This window comes from Strigops habroptila, chromosome 1 (genome assembly GCF_004027225.2).
Source record: "Strigops habroptila isolate Jane chromosome 1, bStrHab1.2.pri, whole genome shotgun sequence".
In the NCBI taxonomy this organism is placed as follows: Eukaryota; Metazoa; Chordata; class Aves; order Psittaciformes; family Psittacidae; genus Strigops; species Strigops habroptila.
The window spans coordinates 142,406,740-142,430,542 of NC_044277.2; the positions used below are offsets into that span (position 1 = coordinate 142,406,740).

Genomic DNA, 23,803 nt, shown 5'->3' on the forward strand with positions numbered 1-23,803 from the left:
AAAGAACATAATTAAAGGAAAAAGGTTCTTGAATCCACAGGAACAAATATTTCCTACAGAGTAATCCCAGTTATGAGTGCCTACCTTGTCAGAGGTACCGTCAACATTGCATCCCAGCCAGTACACAGGTGTACACTACTTCTCACAGCAACCTTTAGAGAGCATGATCCAGCACTATGCCAGCTCACTTTATTACACTGGGTTTTTCCACAAAGGGTATATATACATGAACTCCTTGTGCAACATTCAACTAGAATCATAAAATCATCCAGGTTGGAAAAGACCTTTAAGATCATCAAGTCCAACCGTTCCCCAGCACTGCAAAGTCCACCACTAACCCATGTCACTGAGGGCCTCATCTACATGTTTTAAGCCCTTCACTGTTTCTACAAATGATGAGAGACAGGGTAAAGGAGTGTGTGAGACACCCACCGTTTCATCAGTGCAGATGGAGTGTACTTGGGTCCCAAACATAACCGAGGTGAAGATGAGGAATAGGAGAGCCTCAAAACACAAGAGGATGAGAAGAATCACTGTAGTTGGCGGAGAGAAGGAACTGCATTCTGTGAAGACAAAGCAACAGGGTTGGAAGGGAAGAAGTCAGGTAATGCAGCAGCTGCAAAACACATGCTAAACCATGAGTTTTCCACACTCAAATTGTCATAATAAAGGACATGACCGCTACTTTCAAAAAGGTGCACAGGGAAGCTCTGATATTCTTCAGGATATTCAACAATGAAATGATCACTCCTGGAAGTTTAGAAACAAAGCAAAACCAACGAAAAACAACCTTGCAACACTTCAAGAATGCAACACTTCAAGAATACAACTTCTTTTCCCTTTAAGTGTTTGCCCCAGCACACCGGCCAGGACTCCACCCTATTCCATTTCACATGTAGCTTCTCTTTTAAACCTTAATCTTCATGGATTTTCCACAGTGATAAAGGCCATTAGAACTTTCAAGCTGGTGGTCAGGACACAAGGGTGATTATGTCTGTAGCACAAACATAAAACCAGAGCACACTTCCTTTTGTGACTGCTCTGTCATAGCCTAAAGAAGGGCAGACTAAGCCAAATTCTTATTTTTCTTCATTCTCTATAGTGCAAACTAAAGTAAGAGCTGAAAAAATATCTGAGAAGGTAACTATGAAAGGGGAACAGAAGAGAGGAAGAGGAAGGAAAATGTTACCAGGCACAAAAATCACACTGTTGTGCGGAGTGTTGTAAATGTCAGAACATCTCTGAAATCCAAGAATGAGTATCACCAAACTCCCCTGTTTTTCTCATGAGATGTTAAGCTTTAACAGATACACCAGAATGAGGGGCCAATACCATCAGCACAAATCCAAGGCAGCTGGAACAGCAAACCCATCTCTCATAACAGCTCTATTCTGCTTGGACCAGGTGGCAAAGTGCTTCCCTCATAGATACAGGCTCTGGGAAAGCGGGCAAAGGAAATTATCCTTTGATATATTCTTTCTCTATGGCCACTGTAGTCAAATCCAGATGTTCTCAGTGACAGCTGGCAGCTGTTTTACCAAGTTCTGAACTGCAGAACCACCTTGTCAGATTCAGTTCATATATGCAAATGTACCCATCCTCTGCAGTATGATAAACTAAAAGCAGTCATTAGATTGAATGACACAACTGAAATTCCAAGAAAAACAAAGCTAATGCTTTTCCAAAACAATCCACAAGCAGCACATACAGCTGCACACATATTCTTTGACAGCCTCCTGTTTGATTCAGCATTACCTAAATGATTTCCTACATCCATTTGTGTTTTTCAAAACACATCTCAACTGGCTTTGTGAACATTTACTCACTGGCTACTCCAGAGAGAGGGTTGGGATTTTTGTTTGTTTGTGGCCTTTTTTGTTCAGTTGTTGTTTGGGTTTTTGGTTTGGTTTAATTCTCCTTTTTCTTGTGGAAAGGAATTGTTTGTTCTCATGAGCATGGATTTTTGGATCTGAGTTAGCATGTTTTCCTGGCAGTCTTGCAAGAATGATTCACATTCCCCTTGAAAAAAAGCAGGCACATTCTTCTTATCTTGTGCTGGCATTCAGGAAATCAGTGCTGAGTTCATGACACAGATGATTATTGCACAGAGTCAGGAACTGGCACAGGTTGCCCAAAGAAGTGGTAAATGCCTCATCCCTGGCAGTGTTCAAGGCCAGGCTGGATGGGGGTTGGAGTAATCTGCTCTAGTGGACGGTGTCCCTGCCCATGGCAGGGGGTTGGAACTGGATGATCTTAAGGTCCTTTCCAACCCAAACCAGTCTATGATTCTAGATACTCTCTAGCTGTGTTTGTATCTCACCTTCTTCCTAGATAGTATCGGGCTTAAGTTGAAACAGGACTTTTCAGGACAGACATCCCAGCATGTCATAAAGGACTGATCATAAAACAAGTTGCATAGCGGAGCCCTCATAGCATTCTTCTGAAACCAGCATAAAAAGGGGTTGCCTTACAAGCAAACTATGTTGTAAGGTCTTATTCACAGGCTAATCCAGTATTTTAATGAGGTTTTTAGTTAGTACTCACTTGTCCAGTCTTCTTCAAAGCAATACAAGAAGTGAAATCCCACCATGATTAGAGCATGCAGGGAAATCAGTGCTATATACATCTGAAAAAGAAAGGATGCAATATAGGCATCAGGTAAGTTTAAAGACTAAAATGCTAAATCTTCCAAACACTTTCAATAAAGCAAAAGTGTTAAGATTTAGAAAAACCTCAAACCAGCCCCAAACCCACAAAGCCCTCCCATCTCCCCTAAACAAGCACCCTGAAGCTGGCCAAGACTATACAGACTCATTCTGCCTTTATTAACAGCCTTACAACAGTGAACAGGAGGGAGACTGCTTAACTCTAAGCCAGTTGGACACAAACCCAGCTCCTGCACCCCAGCACAGCCTCCACACAGGTAACTTGTCTTCATCTCTGCTGAGCACAGCACAGCTTTCAGGGAAAAGCAACACTTGACATCAAGGCATCATGTTGTCAGAGCTTACATCTTTATCCTTGAAAGCACTACAGCTTCCCAGAGAAACAACAGCTAATCTGTTTTAACCACAAAATGCCACTTTAAGCACTTTATCTATTTTCCAGCATGAGTTTCAGAATTTTAGTATCTTTTTTTTTTTAAAATAAATATTTTCCCCTGAGGCAGACGCTGGCATGGAAAGTTTCTCTCAAGCTTTAATACTTTGTATTTAACACTTTCTGGTTTAAATTGGGTCTTAGCTTTGCAACAAAAAGATTTAAACTAAATGAAATGCTACACATACATACACTATAATTTACCAAGACAGGGCTAAAAAGGTGACTCTCCTGAACCTACAGACTCTGACAAAGGCCAGCAGATATTAGAAATGAGAGAGATCTTGCTACAAGAAACTCCTGGGGAAGCAGTAAAAGGTGCTAGGAGAGCATTTTGTTTTACCTTGCAGATTGAATGTGCTGCCATTCTTTCGCTTCCTCAGGTCTCAAAAATAACCAAGAACAAAACCAGCAACCTTAGTTTTGTTTCTCTCAACTACATGAAGTGTTTAATACAGCCTGCTTAAAAGTAGATGTCAGATTTAGCAGAAACAGAAATCCTTTTGATAGGATTAAAACACCTAGCTCATTCCTCATGGAAACTCCTCTTTCTCAAGGGAAAGAAACAGGATTTGTTTTGTTCAGCAATTCACACCCTAACAAACCACACCACAGAACAGTAAACCTCTCCATTTAACTGAAAAATCTCCCCCTCGTACTTGGTAATATAAGAACATTCCTCCTCAAACCTACAGATGTCTCAAAAGATTTATTAATAAAGCAGAGCATCACTGAAACCCAGACTTGTAATGTTCACACTACACCCACGAGGTATCTGCAGTTCACTTTGATGAAACAGATTTCAACCCCTCCAGAAATATGTAGTACTCAAGCCTGCACTCCTCTTTTCTTACTCGTGATGCCGCAGATATAGTACAAAAAGTCAAACACGTCCTTGGTTTTCAAGGATGAAAATAAACCACTTGCAAATAAAAGGCGGATAATTCTTGCTGAAGAGACTGCAGACTTCCCACTCCTCACTTAAGATGTGGCAACAGCTCTTACTGTATGATCCCACACAGGTACTCATACAACTACAACAGTTAGGAACCCTACGTATGGCCTGGGACCCTACCAACCACAGCACGTTTTAAAAGCAGAGCCCACGCCTCAAAGAGCTCAATGCCACAATAAACTACTCGCATTCAAAATAGGTGCTGAGCAACTATCAACACAAACCTCGCAACACCCTGGCGAGTATTTCCTGTGATGCTTTTTTCCCCTTGTTGTGTACGTTCCCTAGTAAGTGAAACCAAAGTCTGCAGCAGTTCCCTGTAAATCCAACCTTGGGGGAAGAAATCCAGCCTTGAGAGCTGTTTCAGAGACTACACACAGCCTTTCAGCGCTGCCCACTGGCCAACCCAAACACCACCGGCAAAATACTTACTGTAAACAGTACAAAGTACTTCTGGTTATTCTCTCCTACACAGTTATTGACCCACGGGCAGTGATGGTCCATTTTCCGAATACACCTCTTGCAAACACTGAAAGAATACAGGTCTTTATTTATAGCACACTTCATTCCAAGAACACAAGATTTCACAGGGGTTTGGGGCACACAGAGATTAAAGGAAAGAATCAGAGGCGAAATCTGAACTTAAATAAATGTACTGGTCACCACGTTCAGCTTTTTGGTTTGCTCACTTGACTATGTCTGTTCAAAATGAACCATATAATACCAAATCACCATTGTAATACATTAATGCCAAGTAAGACACCTTAGCATAATATTCACATCAGTGCTTCTGCCACAATATGCTTTGAACAATGCATTCAGGCAGAAGGAAGAAAAAAATATCTGTGATTTAGTTTAGTTTTAACCTATTTGGTCTGTGAATACGTCCATAGATTAAAACCAAACAAAGCCCAGAAAGATAGGACAAGCTACAATGAACAAAGATCTTTTTCAGAATTGCTAATACCACACTAAGGTTTATTTACCAACGTTAGCCCTTTGCAGGAACTTGCCAAAAAGAAAGTTAAATAAAGCATTAGGAAAGATTCTTGACATCAAGGTAAGCCACATACTAGCAGCGAACAGCTGCGGCAGCCAGTCAGGAAGCCAGTACCACAATATACATTCAAGGTAAAATGAGATGTTAAAGCACTTGACAAAACCAGATTAGTAACATCTAAATTCAAACTCTTGCCAGAATGCACATTGTGCCTCCAAGTCAAAGAATTCAAAGGTTACGACTCTGTGTGAACATCATCCTCCTGCTTAGTCAGTAACTGCTTTAACTCCTATAATAAAGGAAGTCTTTTTCTCTGCTGCTTTCTCATATGATAGGAGACAAAAGGCAGTGTCCTGATACCACACTGCACAAACAAGCACAGAAATCAAATATGAAGACACCACAAAACCCCAAACCAAACCCAGAAAGGAAACAGCCATTCCAGAACAATTCTGGCAGCGCTCAAACAGTCTCAACATTAGGCTCTGCTAGTGTTGGTTTTCTTCTTATAACAAACAATATTTTGATCTTAATATAACCAATAAACTTCAACAGCCAAAAGCTTAAGGGAAACTCAGACAAAAACATGTTCTTATGAGTGCATATGAATAAATAATAAAACCCTCTCTGTCAGAACAGCCTTGCACTTGCTCTGAGACAGGAGGGGGTAATCCCCAAGGATACAGCCATGCCTGACAAACAAATGAGTTGCTATAGCCCTGATCCTAAATGAAAGGTTAGAGAGGCAGATCCCAGCCTCCCAGTGTAGGGCCAGATCAGGAGCTGCTTCTCCTCAGGCAGACTGGGTAACGCATTACCTTCCAGCCCCACGTGAGGTGGGAAACAGGAAAAGCCTGATTTTGCTAGGATAAGCAGCTTGGAATTATTTTCAAGCTACATGGGGACTGAAATCAGCTGGCACAGCAAAAACATTCATCTGTCAGATAATGTCATACATCATATGACAAATATCAATTCCTGGTTTAAAAACATAAAAAGGTGGAAGGACGGGGCAGGTGGTATAAAGCAGGAGGATGCAGAAGGAAGCAGAAGGATGCCTCCCTGTGGTCTAATTACTGTGTGCAGATGCGCACACACTTCCCCTGGGCTTTGAACCATGGAGATACCCAAGCAACCCCTCCAATTGCTCCTAGTTTCCCAGGGGGACAACCTGAAGCAGTGGAGCCAAAGGCAACCTTCATGAAGGGAGGCAGCTAAGGCTGAGAGGAGAGGTTTTATTCCATGTGTCCATACCAACAGCAGTTGGGTGACAGGCATAAATATGAAAGGAGTTGGTGGAAAAGGAAACACAGACACTAAGACTGAAAACTATAAGCAGCAGGGATGCTCTCCCCGCCTCGCAACCAGCCAGCTTCCAAATGCTGTCAGGAGTAGTTTGCTGTACATGGGGGACTCAAAACAGCACAAGGATCAAAAAGCACCCTAGCCCCTGAGGCATACAGCCAGCAGGATCTCCTGCTGAAGCATATGCACAACTCTGATGTGTGAAAAACCAATAAATTCCCCTACTCTACAAAGAAAATGTTTGATTCTCAACAGCATCAGTGCTCAGTGGATCAGTTTCCCAAATCTTAATGTCTACAAAGTTTTCTTAAAGCATATTAAAAAGGTCCATGGAGATGAGGTTTCGTGTTTGTGTTAGGCTACGAGTTGTCAGCAAGCCAGCATTTTAGATGGAAAGTTTCATTCATAATTGAAGAAGTGGCAGAGGGGATTTTACAGTAGCATTAATAAGTGATAGCCACGATCGCATTGCTCCTGCTGAAGAACCAACTCCTGATTTTGATTAAAAAATAACCATCAAAAAAATCCCATTTGCAAACTAAAGCTCTGAAAACAAACATGAAAAATGCAAACAGTGGAACATGTTTGTTCAGCTCAGTACCACACATTCCCCTCCTCAGAAGACCACTGCATGAATGAGCAGTAAGCCTGATATGAGCTCTCTCAGCATGTATTGGTTTTGGAGGAGGGAAGGAGCAGTGCAAACTCATTGACTGCTTACTGGAAAACAGGTTCACTTGCTTTAAAAGCAGAAGAGAATTTCAGGAAGTAGTTAATTCTTTTTCTTCACTGCCTTTAGTAGTAAAAAGCTTACTATCAGTTACTCTCTTCAGGGAAGTTTATCCTACCAGAGAAAGAAAGGACATGACAGATCAGTAGCTACTGATCTATCACAAAGCACAAAGTCACAGCACTTAATAGAAATGTGTAAGTCAGAACTCTTAAAAGATATACAGTTATCTGAACGTTAGTTTTAACTTACACCTCACTTCTAAGTAGAATCTACAGTTAAACAGGTGAATAAAAAAAAACATAGCAAGGACAGTGACCTTTGAGAGACATTACAGTTTATGGGTTTCTATGCATTTTGGTATAAAATGTCTCTTTTTAAGTCACCTTTACATTGAAATGTATGGAATGTCAATTACAGGTCTGGAGTCAGGCAATATTTGAGTGCTTCTCACTGTGCAAGTAGTGACCCCAGGCTGCTCTAGATGAAAACTTGTCAGAGAAGCCTGACAATTTTTCCAGTGTCTGGCACTATTGGCAACAGAATCTGGATGCCAATCTCTCAATTCAACCACTCCAGTCTCAGACTCCAAAACCAATTAAGATCAAGGCCCACTGGGTAATTCCTGAGGTCTTGATAAAAGAGCAGTCCTCAGAAAAGGCTTTACCTGCAGTGATGTGCTCTGTCAGGTTTGATGCTACAACACTTTGGGCACTTGTAAACCACCTGTCCTGGCTTTAGCTGTAAACTCTCGATGAACTCCTTTGTGGCATTACCTTTGGGTACAGCACCCTGCAGAAAGAAAAGAAACAGAACAAACCAGAAGATTAACCTGTGGACATTTTAAGTGCTAAGAACAAAAGGATGACTTAAAACTATGGGAGGAGAGGGAAGAGAAAGAATAAAAACTTCCCTAAGATCAACAGAGTTTCAAGAAGAGCAAGAAGATTCAGAAAAGAAATTAAAATGAGGTCCTAATCCATGAAACCACATACTTAAACATAGTTTTGGTTTAAACATCTGTAAATCCTCACTTAAGCAATTAGTCTTTTGTAATCCTATAGTAACCTTAAAATATTTAAGAATCTTCATCCCTCTCTTCACATCCATCAATAAATCCATCATGCCAGTGTCTCATATCACAAACTGGAAGCCACAGATGTTTTATTCCAGTAGAAACAACTACTTCTGAAGTATCATTGTGTACACCAAGAGTTGCTGGTAAACACCTCATGTATTTATAGCTATGCTTCCATGGTGTATTTGTTATTTAAATTAGGGTTTAACATTCAAGCAGTGAACATTAAGAATCCTCCCACCTGAGTAAGACTAGGTAAAACATTCTCAGGCTGTGCAATTCCCACTTTAAAATGTGTGTCTTTAAACAGGTTATGTGTTGCTGTTGCAGGAGTCTGGGTTTAAGAGTTTCCAGATTTTCTAGGGCTGTATATCTGCTAAAGAAAATCCCAAAACCACACACACACCCACCCCCAAAGCCACAAACACCCCCCCAAAAGTCATGAAATGTGCTGTATGAAATCAATGCTGGTACACTGGCACAAATGCACCTCTGTGGATGCAAGGCTTTTATACTGAAATAAAAGCAGGGATCTAATATTTTAACAGGTTTCTGATGGAAGTGTCTCTTTTTGACACATCTGTACAATCTCCTAACAGCAACAACAGGAATAATACCCAGCAATGAAAGAACTGCACATTAAACCAGTACCGTAAGGCTTTCTTGAACAGTCTTTGGGTTTTGCAACAAAAACCTCGCAGACAGGCCTGACCAATTTAAAAATTACCAACACCCGTTTCCACAAAATGCTACAACTCAGATTCTCTGTCTTTAGTATAGAACCATAGAATGAACTAGGTTGGAAAAGACCTTTAAGATCAATTTCAACTGTTCCCCAGCACTGCCAAGGCCACCACTAACCCATGGCACTGAGGGCCTCGGCTACACGGGGTGTGAACACTTGCAGGGACGGTGACTCCAGCACTGCCCTGGGCAGCCTGTTCCAATGCCTGAGCACCCTCTGGGGAAGGAATTGTTCCTCAGCTCCAGTCTAAACCTCCCCTGGCGCAGCTTGAGGCCACTTCCTCTTGTCCTATTGCTTGTTCCTTGGGAGATCAGCCACCTCCTCTCTCCATCCTACCTGTCAGGTAGTTGTATGCAGCAAAGCTCAAAACCTTAGGAATGTTTTAGCAAGAACCCACAGGAAGCGGTTCCTGAAAAGCATGCCACAGGCTGTCAATTGTGCAGGATTCAGGCGTTCATTTATTTATAATTAGAATTGTATTTGTTTGCCTCAGCAGTGCTTTCTGTTTCACTCTGATCCTAGACATGCCCCTAGGTTCCCCATGTCCCTTCAGCTTCCTTCATCCCTGACTCACACAGTCTGCCAGATGTTGCTGCATCCCCTCACTTTATCTTCCCTCCTCCATATTTTTTAGCTGATTTCCTCATTAAAAAATAAGAATCCCACTGCTTCTCACCATCCACACACATAAATTCCACCACACACTAGGAATTCACATATCTTTTCCCAATTACTCTGCATAGAGATTGTATCTGCTGCTCCAACACTGCTTGCCCAGCCTGCTTCAGAATATAGCTTTTGTTTCAGCAGAGTTCCTGCTAACTCTGCAGAATAATTCCAGTGACCTGAAGGTCCCCAGGAGTTAAAGCTACACAATATATAATCCTTAACAACAAGAAAGAACCTCCAGGATACAAACTATATAACAAATTGCTGCAACCCTCTATGCCAGAGTCTGATGACCAGCACTTTCAGAGCTTCAACTACTGCTTACAGTTCTGCCCAGCAGCAGTAACGTGCAAGTCATCCGTCTTTACCATAAACTGTGAAATTACCCCAAAGCAAGCCATTTGTGAAGTGCTGTGGCTTCTGGGATTGCTGGAAACTAAGAAACAATGACACTGAAGTTTTAATGGCACCTAACAAGGTTTCAAGTAGGAAATGATGTTTGGAAGGAATAATTAGAGTATCAGAGGCACACGCCATTCCCAACAGTATCAAGAACACTCAGGAGGAAGGGGCCAGAGTAGTCTAAGCTGGGTTTTCTTTCCACTGACTAGTGGAGATGGGGTTTTGAGCTGAACCTACTCTCCAGTGGTTATTAAGCAACTACATTATCACAGGCCAGTCAGAGTAAGTGTTGCGGTACTAAACTCTATCTTCTCACTAGCTGAAAGACAAGAAAGGAGCAGAACAGCTGTCTCACAGAACAGTGTCCTACAGAGACATCCGAGAGGATCTTAGAACTCGGATGCTTCCCACTCACCTAGAACTGTCAGCTCTTTAGCATGCTCACATAGCATTTACTTCAGCATGGTCCAATACACTCAACTAAATCACTAGTATGAGAGATGGTAACACGGCTTTTCGAACCAATACACATCCTGCTCCACTCTGGTGAAGCAATATGTGCCAAGGCAGACAACCAAAACCAGCTTTTCCAGCTTGCCTGTTTGTCAAGACAGGACAAGCCACACACACACACCAGATCTGCTACTGGGTAAAAACCAGTGTCAGAGCGAAACACTCTCCTTCCCAGGGCAAAAAGAGAGGAGCTGCTCACACAATGAGAATCTAAAGCTGAGTCCTTTGCATCTGACTAGAGTGGGAGGAGAAATTACCATACCACATCAGCAGCCTCACTCTGTAGGGTGACATACAAAAGTTATTTAAATCTGCCACTCACTCAGCAACTGAGTTCCCCAACATGTAGCAGACAAGAAAAACACTGCCTGCTTTTTTTCCTGAGACATTACAGAGAGAGATATACTTACTGGATCTGTCAGCATAGCACGAAAATGTGAAGCCAAAGCGAGGAAAGCCAAGGTGTTGAACAGTGTGCCATTGATGACACTATAAACATAATCTCTCGATGGAACTAGCATGACGAGGAGGACTACAAAGTCGGCATAAAACACCAGCATCCAGGTAACGACAGCACATGCAATACCACAGCCATCTCGAATAAACCACATTGTTCCCAGGGAAGCGTGGCTAGGAGGTGGGACACACTTTTCTGGCTGGAGGTATTCAGGTTTCCTTTCAATATCTCGGAAGCGGTGGACTGGAGTAAGCATCATAGGCTATTATGTCCATACTTGCATCTGAAAGAGAGTCAGAAAGAGCGGTCACTGCTTTGCAAGACATGAAGACCTCTGTTCTCATAATGGCACGGGGATCACGTGGGAAATTCCACATTGCAGAAAGGGAGTTGAAAAAGCAGCAAAGGTAAATAAATCAAGCACAAAATAAGGGATTTGGAAACCAGACTCCTGTGCTTATCAGAACACTTCTCACTCGGAAGACTCTCTAAGTGCTTTTAAGACTTGCTTAATCACACATGAAGTCCACCCATGTGCCACCTCCACCCTCCCAGAGGAAACAAAACAAGTGTTTTAATGAAGAGAAAATGATCAGGTAGGTGCTGACAGGAGCTGCCGCTGCAGGAACTGAAGCAAGACCTCGACATTTCATGTGAGGAAAAAAGGAAAGACCTAGCACAGCTGGCAGGGTCCCTTTGCTGCCTCAGACCTGGGGAAGAGAAGAGTCTCTCCTACAGATACTGGGAAGCTTAGCAAGTGGAAGAAGTTTCCCTTCTCCTTATGCATAGACCCACAGCTTTGTGGTAAAAGTGCAAAACCAAACCACTGCAAAGCCACAGTGGCAGGAACTGCTGAAGAAGCAATGCAAGCAAAGATCCTGACATGAATTTCTAGCCTTGGCTGGAGGATGCTCTTCCCAAACAACAGCTATCTCCCACTCTCACCTTCTCTTTTGAACTTATGTCCCTTGTAAGTTTTCTGCTTTGCCATGCTTCTCGCGCCACCTTTGCTCCATCATGGAATCATAGAATGGTTTGAGTGGGAGGGATCTTAAACATCATCCAGTTCCAACTCACTGTCATGGGCAGGGACACCTTCCACCAGACTGGGTTGCTCCAAGCCCCGTCCAACTTGGCCTTGAATAGCATTCCCTAACAGCACTTGTTTTACCTCCCATTTAGCACTTCTAGCTAACCCCACTGTAATGAAGGCATTAAAATAACATTTGCTGCCATTGCTCTGTCCTTTCCGTCTCTGCAAGAGGATTTGTCGATCCAGAGGGTAAGGTCCAAACTAGTTGATTCTATGAGCTTGGAGCCAGAAACTGCACTACTCCAGGTATGCATGTCTCTTTCAATGCAGTTCCCACCAAAAGTAGGCATTTGAGAAAACAAGAAAGGTGCTTGTAAGACTTCGGCAGGGGATCAATCAAGCTGCCCTGTGAATGTACACCACTCAATGTAACAGCACACCCAGAACGCACGGCCTTGAAAGCGGCTCTTTATACACCCAGCAAGTTCTTCCAAAGAAGAGTATTTGCACAGCGCTCTAAACCACTACAACCTCTACATATAGACACACCTTCTACACAAATGGCTACAATAACTTTACTACCAAATACACCAAGTTATATATACGTGAACAGAAGGGCTCAGCCTCCTCCCATTTCAACCCATAAGGATTATTCTGCTTTGCAAAAAAGAGTGCGCATTTTCTCTGTTTTACTTCAGAGAAAGGGAAACAGTGTTCACTATTAATTATGTTTTCTGCCCCAAAAGTTCTACTGAAGCTATTTTTACGTTCAATTGTTAAAAAAGTGACACTGTTGCCTATAGAAAATGGGTAAATTTTGCAGAAAACATAGTGAAAGTACCCATGACCTTAAACATCTCCCAATCTCTTTTTATGGCAAAGTTCTGTCAAGTACAGGGAGAAAGCTCTATTCGGCATAACACCAACCTAAACAGAGGTGCTATTGCCCCTGCCTAGACAGGGAAGATCATAGACTAGTTTAGGTTGGAAGAGACTTTCAAAAGGTCATCTAGTCCAACACCCTGCAATGTGCAGGGACATCTTCAACATATTTGCCTTCTAGTTGTTATTTCAAGAGGACCAAATTCATAAGAGGACAATTAGTCTTTCACAGCCAAAGATGAAGGTTATGAATGAGCAGGATGATTAATTACATCAAAGCACAGAAGTGATGAGCTCAGGAGTGTTAGTGCGAGTGGCATGGAATAGAGGTGACTGGAGCTGCTGTTGGCACAGTGAGAGGCAAAAGCCAGGAACGCAAAGTTTCTAGGTGCACAGAAGTGGATGAGCCAGACCATTTGTAGCATTTGTTTTCTAGCTAAAACTAGAAGAGTTAGGCAGTTTCTTGTATTTCGGCTCCGAGAATTTAGTATGCTGCCAAGTGACAGAGTTTCAGATATTTTATGAATGTGAAGAAAGTCGCAGGATTAACGTTGAAGCACAGTCATATGTATAAATACATCACACAGAACAGAAAAATAAAGATGAAAATGAGCACACAAGGAGCTCATTTACTTTGGTGAGAAAACCAAAACAAATTCAAAAGTCACCCAACCCCTCCTCCTCATTCACAAAATTCATATACCACATAGCAATTACTTTGTATTTTAACCATAGCTATAATTTAGCCTCATGACTCCTGATATTTGGGGAGAAACAGTGATGACCCAAACAATCTGGTGGTCTAAGTTCAGATAAATCTATCCCTACTAGTAAATCCATACTTTTTCCCCAGTTTCTCACAACTTCTGTGAGGACACTTACATATTCATATATTCACAGAGTATTTTAAAGCCTCAATCCCTCCCCCACAGAAACAGGTTAACCTTCCCTGCATAATTCAATAATCATATTAAAATTGTCATAGTAAAAGTCATATTAAAATGCTGGTTTGCCAACTCAAAATAAAGCTGACTTAATTAAAGAATCATAGAATCACAGAACGGTTTGGGTTGGAAAGGACCTTAAGATCACCCAGTTCCAACCCCCTGCCATGGGCAGGGACACCTCACACTAGACCATGTTGCCCAAGGCTCTGTCCAACCGGCCCTGAACACTCCCAGGGATGGGGCATTCGCCACTTCTTTGGGCAACTTGTGCCAGTGCCTCAGCACCCACCTGACAATAATGTTTAGTTGTCAGTAACATCCTACTGCATTAAAAAATAAGAAAACAGTAATTTAGGTGGTTGGTTTTCCAACAAAAGTCTTAGACTTGACACATCAGGCGCAGTAACAACTTGGCCGGTCCTAAACACAGACCTTCAGGACTTTTTGCCTAGACTCTTAGCCTTCTTCTTCCCCCACACCCTGAGGTTCTGTTTCCCAAAGTAAAGTAATGAAACGGTCACAGGAAAAGCAAACTGCTATTTAACAGAGGGATTAGTTTGACAAGTTACCTTAAAGTCAGTATTAGTAGAGACTGACTGAAAGCTACACAAATATATAGTGATTAAAACTGTGGGTTTAGTCCTGAACAGCACACTTCAGCAGTCAAATAAAAATCTACCACTCTTGCAAATGAATGCAGGAAGTGATTTCACTCCAGCAAGAGTTTTACAGCTCTCTCTCAGAAATAGCATCAAGCTGAACTGGGGGACAGGGAGAAGCTATTGCTGTGTAACTAAGGAGAAACTGGAAGGAGCCTTGAGGCACCTCAGTGTGAAAGTCTGGGGACTTGTTTCTGCAGTGCACTAAGGAAGCAGTTAAGAGGATAGAGCACAGGTCTCCAATTCTGCCTTCTGGCTGGAGGACAAATTTGTTATTTAATGTTCTTCTGTTATTTAATGCTTGCTTTAGAGGCATCATCAGGCTTCAAAACAAAAAAAATCACTGATCAGTACGTAAACACCATGCATTAGTTAAGAAATACATGTGCATTCTAGTGTACATTATCTTAAGAGTCAAGTTATAGGAGCTTAGAGTCTCAGCTTCTCTTCTACATGACCCAGTTGTGTTTTCTTCTTACACACACAAACATCTGTTTGTTTTTACGTTGGCAACCTGGTATTTTCATATAAATAATAATAATTAAAACAAAGATGGGGGTGGGGAGAGGAAAAAGCAGCAACTTGCCCTAATCATGCTGCATATGAACTTAATTCATAACACAGATGGAATATGTCAGTCCCTCCTGCTCTGGAGCAAACAACATGTTAACAATGAAGGCAAAGGGCTTAAAGACTGAATCATGGTGTCAGGCTACAAGAGGGGCCACAAGATAAGCGTGAGATACAGTGACAACGCACACATCAATTTAGCTTAGGGACATGTCAGAGGAAAGACCTTTTCTTCTTTTTTATCTGGAAGGCATTTGGCATTATGGGAATCATCAAGAAACCACGTAATATACAAATGAGAAATGTAAATGAAACAAATTAAAATCCACTTCCTGCTACAAAAACACTTAAAATATGCTATTACACCCTATGTAAATTAAGTAACTGTCTTTTAACATAAGCGATGTCAAAAATCTGTTTTTTAATGGGCTGTGACTGCCAAAGCATGTGTTCGGAATGAACTAAGGAATGATGTGGGCCTTCACCCAACCTGTATCTGAAAGCTACCTGAGGTTCTGATGTTCTAAAACTTACACCAAGCTTAACGCCATCATTATCATCATCCCGCTGACTTTCATAGAATTACTCACGCTAGTGAAGTCAAGCACATGGATGTGACTTGCAAAACTACAGTATTACTCTGTACCTTGGAATCACTTCCACTATTAGAATCAGAGACGTATAGCACAGTTCAGGTTGGAAGGGACCTCAAAGGTCATCTATGACACACACAGAGTTCACTGAGAGTATGTTGAGAGCTGACAAATAACACTAAAGTTAACCTTTTCTTGCCATCAAAAGGAATCATACATACATAACCAGTCATGTTATATTCATGACAGATGAACTAAGTGATCTAGATCCACAGGATAGGATGTCCCTTTAAACAAACCCAATAAACTCCAGCTAGAAACTGCAAGAGAGGTCATCTTGGAGTGTATTCCATTTTTATGCACATAAAACTGCATCGATTAGAACACTGGATATTTAATCTTCCTCTGCAACAGAAAGCAGAGAAAGCATGTTTTCTAACTAACAGGATGTTTACCTTCTCATGCCACACTTTCAAATAGCCCAAATCTAACAAGAAGCCTGTCAAAACTTGCCAGGGCAATTTCTAGCAGGGGTAATAAGGAAATATCAGTATTCATATATGAATAAGGCCTAAAAAGCTTTAACTGATCCACAGGAGTGGAACAAGCAGCCCAGCTATGCTGAGAATTTTTGGCTGGCTGCAGATTCATCCAGATATCCATCAGCATGGCAGTTTCCAACCCCCGGTTTACAAAACCCTGGAGGGGCAATGGGACATATCTAACAGGTTTGTGAAAGGCAGCTAAAAAAAGCAAGCCTATTATTAGCAGGCTTAAATTTGCCATTGAGAGCTGTACTTCCATTGGAAGTACACGTGTCGAACTCCAACCAAGCAGCAAAATAAACCCAACCTCAATCCAAAACCCCAAACAGGCCAAAAACTACTCCTTTCGGTTTAAAATGGCAAAAGCAATGGGGAAGGATCAGGCCCGGAGCTTAACACTGCGCTGACAGGACACCGGATGACTTGGATCAAAATGTTCCAGGGCAGAGCCAGCACTGCTAGTCCTACTCCAGCCACCCCAGGAGCAGGTAATGGAGTTACGCCTAGCACAGCTAATTTGTCATTTTTCCTCTGGAATTTCAGGCCATATTATAAGGAGTAGAGTTTCGGCCTAAGTACTACATTACCAGCTATGTGTTTGCTTTTAGCAAGAGGCTCACAAACATCTCTGATTCCCCTGAAGCCTCTGGCTACTGAAGTCATGCCATTTCAACAGTTTCAGTTCTCATACTGAAGACAAATGGCATAAAGACATCAGAACGTGAATTATAGTAAATCCATTAAAAATAATCTGAAAAAATTACAAGGTTTAAAACAAATCTGTGTTTTCTGAGGCTAATTACACAGGCTTGGATTACTTTGCCTTGGAAAGGGGGAAAGAGAGCATACAAAACCAGATGGTAACCCAGTTATAACATTTTTCTATACATAAAGGGAGGAAATGGCTATATTTCAATGCTGCTTTATAGTCACAGTTTAGAAACTGTTTATATCACTATTTTGATGAATCTTACTATTTTTTATTTAGGAATGATTTTGAAGAGGCCATGTGTGAACCAGACCGTAGTAAAAATGGATGACACTAAAATCATACTTTCATTATATTTATTAGAAGCATTTCATTAGAGAGAAAGATTTAACTGAAGTCACGCATTTTTGAAGAATACATCTGAACAGGAGTATGAAAACATAGAGGGAACGTCTCCCTGAGAAAGAAGGGGAAGGAATTACCTTGAAGACATCTGTCAGATCTAGAAACTCCATCCTGAGGACCAGGATCAGTCTGGGAGTGACAGGCTCAAACGAGACACAGCCACATAAGGCACAAACCTCACAGTTTTGCTCTCATTTACATCAGTGTAAACAAGAACAGTGCCAGAGGAATTCCATTAGTAGAAGCGTAAGGAAAATAAGACCACGTTTTCTCATCTAAAAACATGGGGGTTTTCCTATCCTAATGTTTGTGGTATGCAATCTCTCAGGACAGATGGTAACAGCTTCCTGGTTAATGTCTATATCATTTCTGTTTAACTAATGGATATGTATCGTATAAATAAATTATAACATGATAAAGATTGACCTAAGAGTCTGAGTTATCCTGTAAATGACTGCACCCCCACCAATAGGGCCTGTCAGCTGCTGGTCTGAGCCAAGGAAAGGAGACCAAGACAATGTAGTTACTGTCCAAGGTACGTCAACACTGCAGTACTGTGGAGAAGTGACAAAATTGGGGCAACATCTAGGAACAGGACACAAGTCCCAAGGGCAACAGAGACTAAATTCAGGCTTAATCTGATGGCAACGTTAGTGTTCTTGGTAAGCTTTTCATCAGAAATGGAAGGTGCTTTATAAAACTGGCACTAAGTATGGGCCATTACAAAGTAACTTATGATAACTTTTAAACTGACAGAGCTGCAACAGCGAAATTCCGCCACTTCCATCTTACAGTTTCCCCACAGGCTGAATACACACGAGCTACCTAACCTATGTAAAAAGAGAAGTATTCATCCTGAACGCACAAATACAAATCACTTTTGTGGCATTGCCACCTATCTGGAGCAAGTATAGGAAGGAAAGAGCCGTCTTGCAGAAGGGTCTGTGCTGAGAAACACAACACAACAAATGGGGGTGTCCTGCTTTCCCACAGCACTGCAGTTATCCTGAATAGACAGCCTTATGACAGACACAACAGGAGATGCTGTCCTGGTCTTCTAGACAGCTTTGGAACTTTGATGCTGACTCAGGACTCAAAACAACAAGCCACTGGATTGCGGGAATTCAAATTCCCAATTTGCCTATGTCAACTTTTAAAAAAAGAAAAACAAAAAGGAAAGACAAAAGATTAAAGAGGGAAGGTTTGTCTATACAACTGGTACTCTTTGTAGCACCTATTTTTAAAACCACACTGCTTTCACAGCATAAGGAATACATTTTCCACAGCAGCAGGAGAGAGTTTCAGCTTTAAAGTTTGAATCATAGTAAGAAGCTGGCAGAACCATCCTAGTCTAAAAAAATATTCTGAATATTATCTTTCCAGGCAGAAAGAGCACTTTACCAGACATACCCTTCCACTCAGACTGCCTAACCCAGGATTTGGCTCTCACCTGCTTCTGCTACAACCCCCTTCACAAGCATGAACAAGTCACTCAGTCTCTCTGTATTTTATTCCCCCACTTTTAATCTACACTTCTTCCCTACCATATAGGGTAGAGAAGACACCGGTATGAAGGCTGTAAGGCATTTAGATTTTAAATCTAAATACTACACCTAAGCAGGTAACTAAACCAAACACAGAAAACACACAGGGCATACATTAAAATAGCAAATTAATAAAACAGGGACCAAAGAATTACCACCTCTATCTTGAAAGGGCCTGAAGTTAAAGTCACAACTGTTATGATCCACCTTTGTGATGTTAAGAGTTGGCCTAGAAGAAACCTATGCTGCTACCTCAGATAACTGGAAAAACCTGCAGGTTCCAAGTGGCTGTAGATTAAAGCTGTTGAAATGTAGTAAAGACCTCCTGAGTTGGCAAACTGAGTGTTTCTTGTTTTGCTCACTCATGCTTTCACACCCACAAGGGATCCCTATCTCCATAGAAAAAACCCATACAATTTTTGCATGGAAACATTAATTTTGTTGTCCTTTGAAACACTGAGAGTTGGAGCCCAGGTGACACACAGTACATTGCTTATATATTCCATGCTGCATTGGACATCAGTAATTCAAGTAGTCAGTGTAAAGAACGAAGATGTACATCACATTACTATCTCCCTTTATCACTTGCTACAGCCCTCTCTGTATCTATGCTATGGTACTGCTGCCTTCCCACCAGGCCTGTAGATGTTTCATAGTCATTTTTTTTATCTGTTTGGTTTTAATATCATAGTTCTTCATGCTAGCTTCATTCAGTCTTAGTGTTTCAGCTTGACCCTGTTTGGTTTAACTTCTGCATGCTGCACCATGTTTAAGATTGGTCACCCCTGTCAGTCGTGTAGTATTGCAAAACTCCCAGCTGAACTTCACAAACATGCCATCCACACCAGCCTGGCAGCATACACATCAACATGGGCCTTGCATTTCCTCCCATTCAACATTCCTCTGTTGTCCAAGGGTATTAACACTGAGTTTTCTGTGTCCTTGTTTTACTTGCTATTATAGCTCCTGGAACAGTGATTCCCAACATTTTTCCAGCTGAACTCCACTGCTGTAGCCTTCCTTCTCATTTCCTTACTTTCCCATCCCTGTCATCTGCTTTTACTCCCCGCCCCCCCACACACCCCCCCTTCCTCCTTGCACTCTACTCCTTCTCTCATAACAGCATTAGCTCTCTATGGTCTCCTTGTACCCTGGTGGGGTGAAGAGATACGAGGCGATAAACCCAGACAGATCTCTCTCCAGTTTCCAGCAGCATTCCCAAGCAACCCTCTCCCTGGAGGCACAGCCAGAAGCAAGCAAAAGAAGTTAACACACCAGTGCTCCTGCAGAGTAACAGCCAGTACCTAGCTGCACCTTGCCTGTAACACGTTGCACCTCACTTGCTGGGAACTGCTGTATGAGGAGGTGTTTGGCACCCACAGTCTGCAGAGGCAAGCTGGCTCGCTCTTTTGGATTCCCTCTCTAAAGGACAACGTATAAAGTGTTACTGGCAGCCTTGCTGCACTGCAGTTCCAGTCAAGTTACAGGCCATCTTTTTTTTCTTTTCATTGCCTGCACAACCCAGGAAATACACAGCTCTAATAAGGAAAGCTTTAACTTCTCATTTTCTCTCTAATGCAACCTTAAGATTCAGATTAGCTACATGCACAAGTCAAATACGATGTTCTGGGTACCATCATTCACATCCGGTCTGCTCCAACCAGCACAGAGAATATTCAAACTGACAACAAGCCTCTCTACCTTGTCATATTGTACATTGCCTGCTGTCTTCTCTCAGGAAGGCAGAAAAACTGTATTCCAAGGTATTACCCTAAGAAAAAGGTCATGTCTACACTGCAGAGGGAGCAGAGGAAGTCAAAAGTTTAGTCGGTATCTGTAGAGACCGGCTAAGCTACAGCAAGCCATTTTCACTGTTGTGGATGCCCATCACCTACACTATAAGTCTCCTCTACATGAGAGATATCCCATTATAGATATATGGGAACTGTCTGCGCAAGCTTCATGGCTCCACAAGCAAGTTTTCCTGAAATAATGCAACACATGGGCTTAACCTGCATTGACTGTACACGCTGCCAGCTCCTGTTCTGTTGGAGGTACACACCATCCCGCCCATCAAGAAATGTAAATTCATATTAAATAAGGAAAAAAGAGATTCACCAGAGTTGCCATTGCGCAGGTTACACACACACTGCTCTCCTTTGCAGACACAAAGGAAACCACTCCAAAAAGACATATAAATACTTGGGCACAGCAGACCATCATCTGCTGAAGAATTAAGAATTCATTTTCTTGCAACCTGCTCCAAATAGTTGAATTACATTTTTGTCTACTACTAAACAAGAAATTTCAAACCAAAACACACACTCTGTAACTACACCACCCCAAACGAAAACTAACAAGGAAGCAGAAACATACAGCAAAATACCCAATAGGTGTTAAATGTTGCAATAAATACTTCAGTTTTTAGGCAGACCTTACATTTGTCCTTTTATAAACCTACAACTGCACTGAGCTGTTGGGTCGCACCTTCTAATTCTCAATGAGCATTCAGTCAGACACAACTTACTACCATGAGCAGCTCCCACTGGCATGACAAATACTGTTTTGCGTCAGTGAGACAGCACTAAGAGCGACGCTGACAGAGTCCTAATGTTTGCAGGACTGGATCTTTATTGTACATGGGACTGCATTTTTAAAGGCATATGAATTAATATGTGGCTCACCTTATAATGACTCTTATCACCAAAACACCCTGCAACATGATGCAAAAGACTTACTTGTTGGTCTCACTAAGTGAAGAACCACGGTACTTGCTCAAGCCTTGCTATCTATACCACCAGGCACTGAAGGCAGTCACCCAGTGCACCCCACCCCACTCAGTGCACCCCACCCCACTTCTCTGCGATTCCACTGTATCAGAGCAATCATCTGAATTTGGGCTCCTTTCCTACCCATTTGACACTGTGGACCTTTGCTATGTCCAGAGACTGTCACACAGTCTCTCTTTTGCATGCTGGAAAAACATAGGTTCTCTCTTTGGAATTGGGACCAAAGGGAAGAAACCTAAATGAGCTCTGGTGTCCAGAGCATCCCTCACTGGCACCCAGGCAGCAGGAGAGCTCAGCAGAGACCAGACCGCTGCCTCCTCCTCACCTGAGCCCATGTTTTCTTGAAGATTGCTTCCTAATGAGCCATCATGAGTTCTTGCCGCTTCTTAAAAATTACTTTTCAGAAGTACTCCAGTAATACTTAGAAGCTGCTGCTTAAAAACAGCCCAGATTACTTCCTATTAACACGTAACCCACCACCCACCTCAACTAACCCCACCACAGCACTGCACCATGGTCTCAACAGAGATTACTCCTGTCCCTGAAGTCACAACTGCCCTACGGTCCCCTCAGACAGCCGTAGCCAGACACCGAGTGACCATGGCCACCTCTGAAGGAACACGATCAGCAACGCTGTCCAGCTGCTCACCAGCGGGCCCGTTTCATCACTGCAACGCACTGACAGGTTACCGGACCCCATTCCGCCACTGCACCCCAGTAACAGACCACAGGGCCCCGACGAAATTGCTGGAGGCTCCCAGTTTAAATTTCAGGCCATGGAGACGCTACGCTGCTCTGAGGGCCCCCGGAGCACACCAGCCCAGCATTATTTAACGCATTCAGCCTCGCAGTATTTAAAGCCCAGCGCTGGAAGCCGGCGGACCAGAGGGGTGAGCAGGAGCCCACCTCCCCTCTTCCAACCGATGCCAAAAGCTCCAGGAGACGCCGCTGCGGGGCAGGACGCGACCCCCCCGTGCCCGGGGGCCCCGCCGGAGGGAAGAGGGTGCACCGAGCGGCCCTTAGACGGGCTCCCGCACGGCGCGGGGAGCGGGCGGAGGGCCGGGGGGTGCTCCCTGGTTGCGGTGCAGGCGGCTGGCGCGGCGCCCGCCTCAGCCCCGGGAGCAGGATGGCCGCTCCGCTCCGGCGGGCGACCCGATCCCGCTCTCCCCCCGCTCCCTTCCCTCTGTCACCTACCCCACAGGCCGCCGCCAACGCCGCCGCGCAGCGCCGCGCCCCATCCGCCCCGCGGAGCACCGGCACGGCCCCGCCGCCGCCGCCCCTTACGCTGTGCTCGGCGGGGAGGTGGGGCCGACAGGAACCAGGAAGTGAGCGGCGGCGGGGCCCCGTGCGGCCGGGGCGTGTTTACGTGCGGGGGGTGGTGGTGGAATGCGGGTTCTGCGAGGAGAAAATAAGCTTTTGGAGGGATTTGTTTTCCATAGGGAACGGCTCCCGGCCCCGGGCAGGTTGGATACCTGGTTGGCAGGTATCCGCTCACAAGCGGTGGCTCACCTTTGCTTGAGGCTCCCGCTGTCGAGCCACCGCTTCCAGCCTGGACATCCTCGGCAGGCGTTAGTTAATGACGCAGTGGGAATTCTGACATTCCAGGTGGTTCCCCGAGGCTGGCTTTACTTCAGCAGGTCATCCGTTTACAAGGTTAGAGGAAAACGCATTGCTTTGCCCTTGTAGAAACAAACACAAGGGACATCCTTTTTGCCTGATAACCTCCACTGGTGCAGCACCTTGAAGGGAACGCCAGTGTCCTTGGAAGTGCTCTTCAGGGCAAGAGGATGCCTTCCGCCCTCCCAGAGAAAAAACGAGCCAGGCTTGGGCTTTTCCCACCTCTGGAAAACAGCTGTCTGCAGCTGTGAGATGTGCTAGCTGAGCCTCTGGGCCGTGCAAGAATTCCACTTGCATTAGATAGGCTCCAGGCTGGAATGGCAGAAGGGGGAATACCAATATAACGATAAATAATAAATCATTTATTCCTTGCAGTTGGAACCACCAGCTAAGCCATGAGACAGGCAGGACTGGGAGGGAGACCCTTTCCCCGTGCTCTCAGTGGGAATCACAGGGTGCACCTGCATGGATGCTTTATTTTGGATCGGTTCACTCCTGCAAGGGAGTTCCTAATTTCTCCTTGCAGTAGTTTGGTTTATGCTGGGGAACATGAAGAT

General features: G+C 43.4%; 1 protein-coding gene across 5 annotated transcripts in view; it reads right to left on the bottom strand.

Moving 5' to 3' along the window:
* Positions 1-23,803, bottom strand: part of ZDHHC3 (zinc finger DHHC-type palmitoyltransferase 3) — a 34,772-nt gene that overhangs the window by 9,728 nt on the left and 1,241 nt on the right. The window contains exons 1-6 of one of the 5 annotated variants that reach the window (XM_030475861.1): positions 23,708-23,718; positions 10,907-11,236; positions 7,757-7,881; positions 4,487-4,583; positions 2,545-2,626; positions 433-563 (exon numbers count right to left, since the gene is read on the bottom strand). In XM_030475861.1, coding sequence (XP_030331721.1) covers positions 433-563; positions 2,545-2,626; positions 4,487-4,583; positions 7,757-7,881; positions 10,907-11,212 — 741 coding nt within the window. In that variant the 5' untranslated portion in view covers positions 11,213-11,236; positions 23,708-23,718. The other 4 variants (XM_030475844.1, XM_030475834.1, XM_030475870.1 and 1 more) reach the window with 4 other exon arrangements.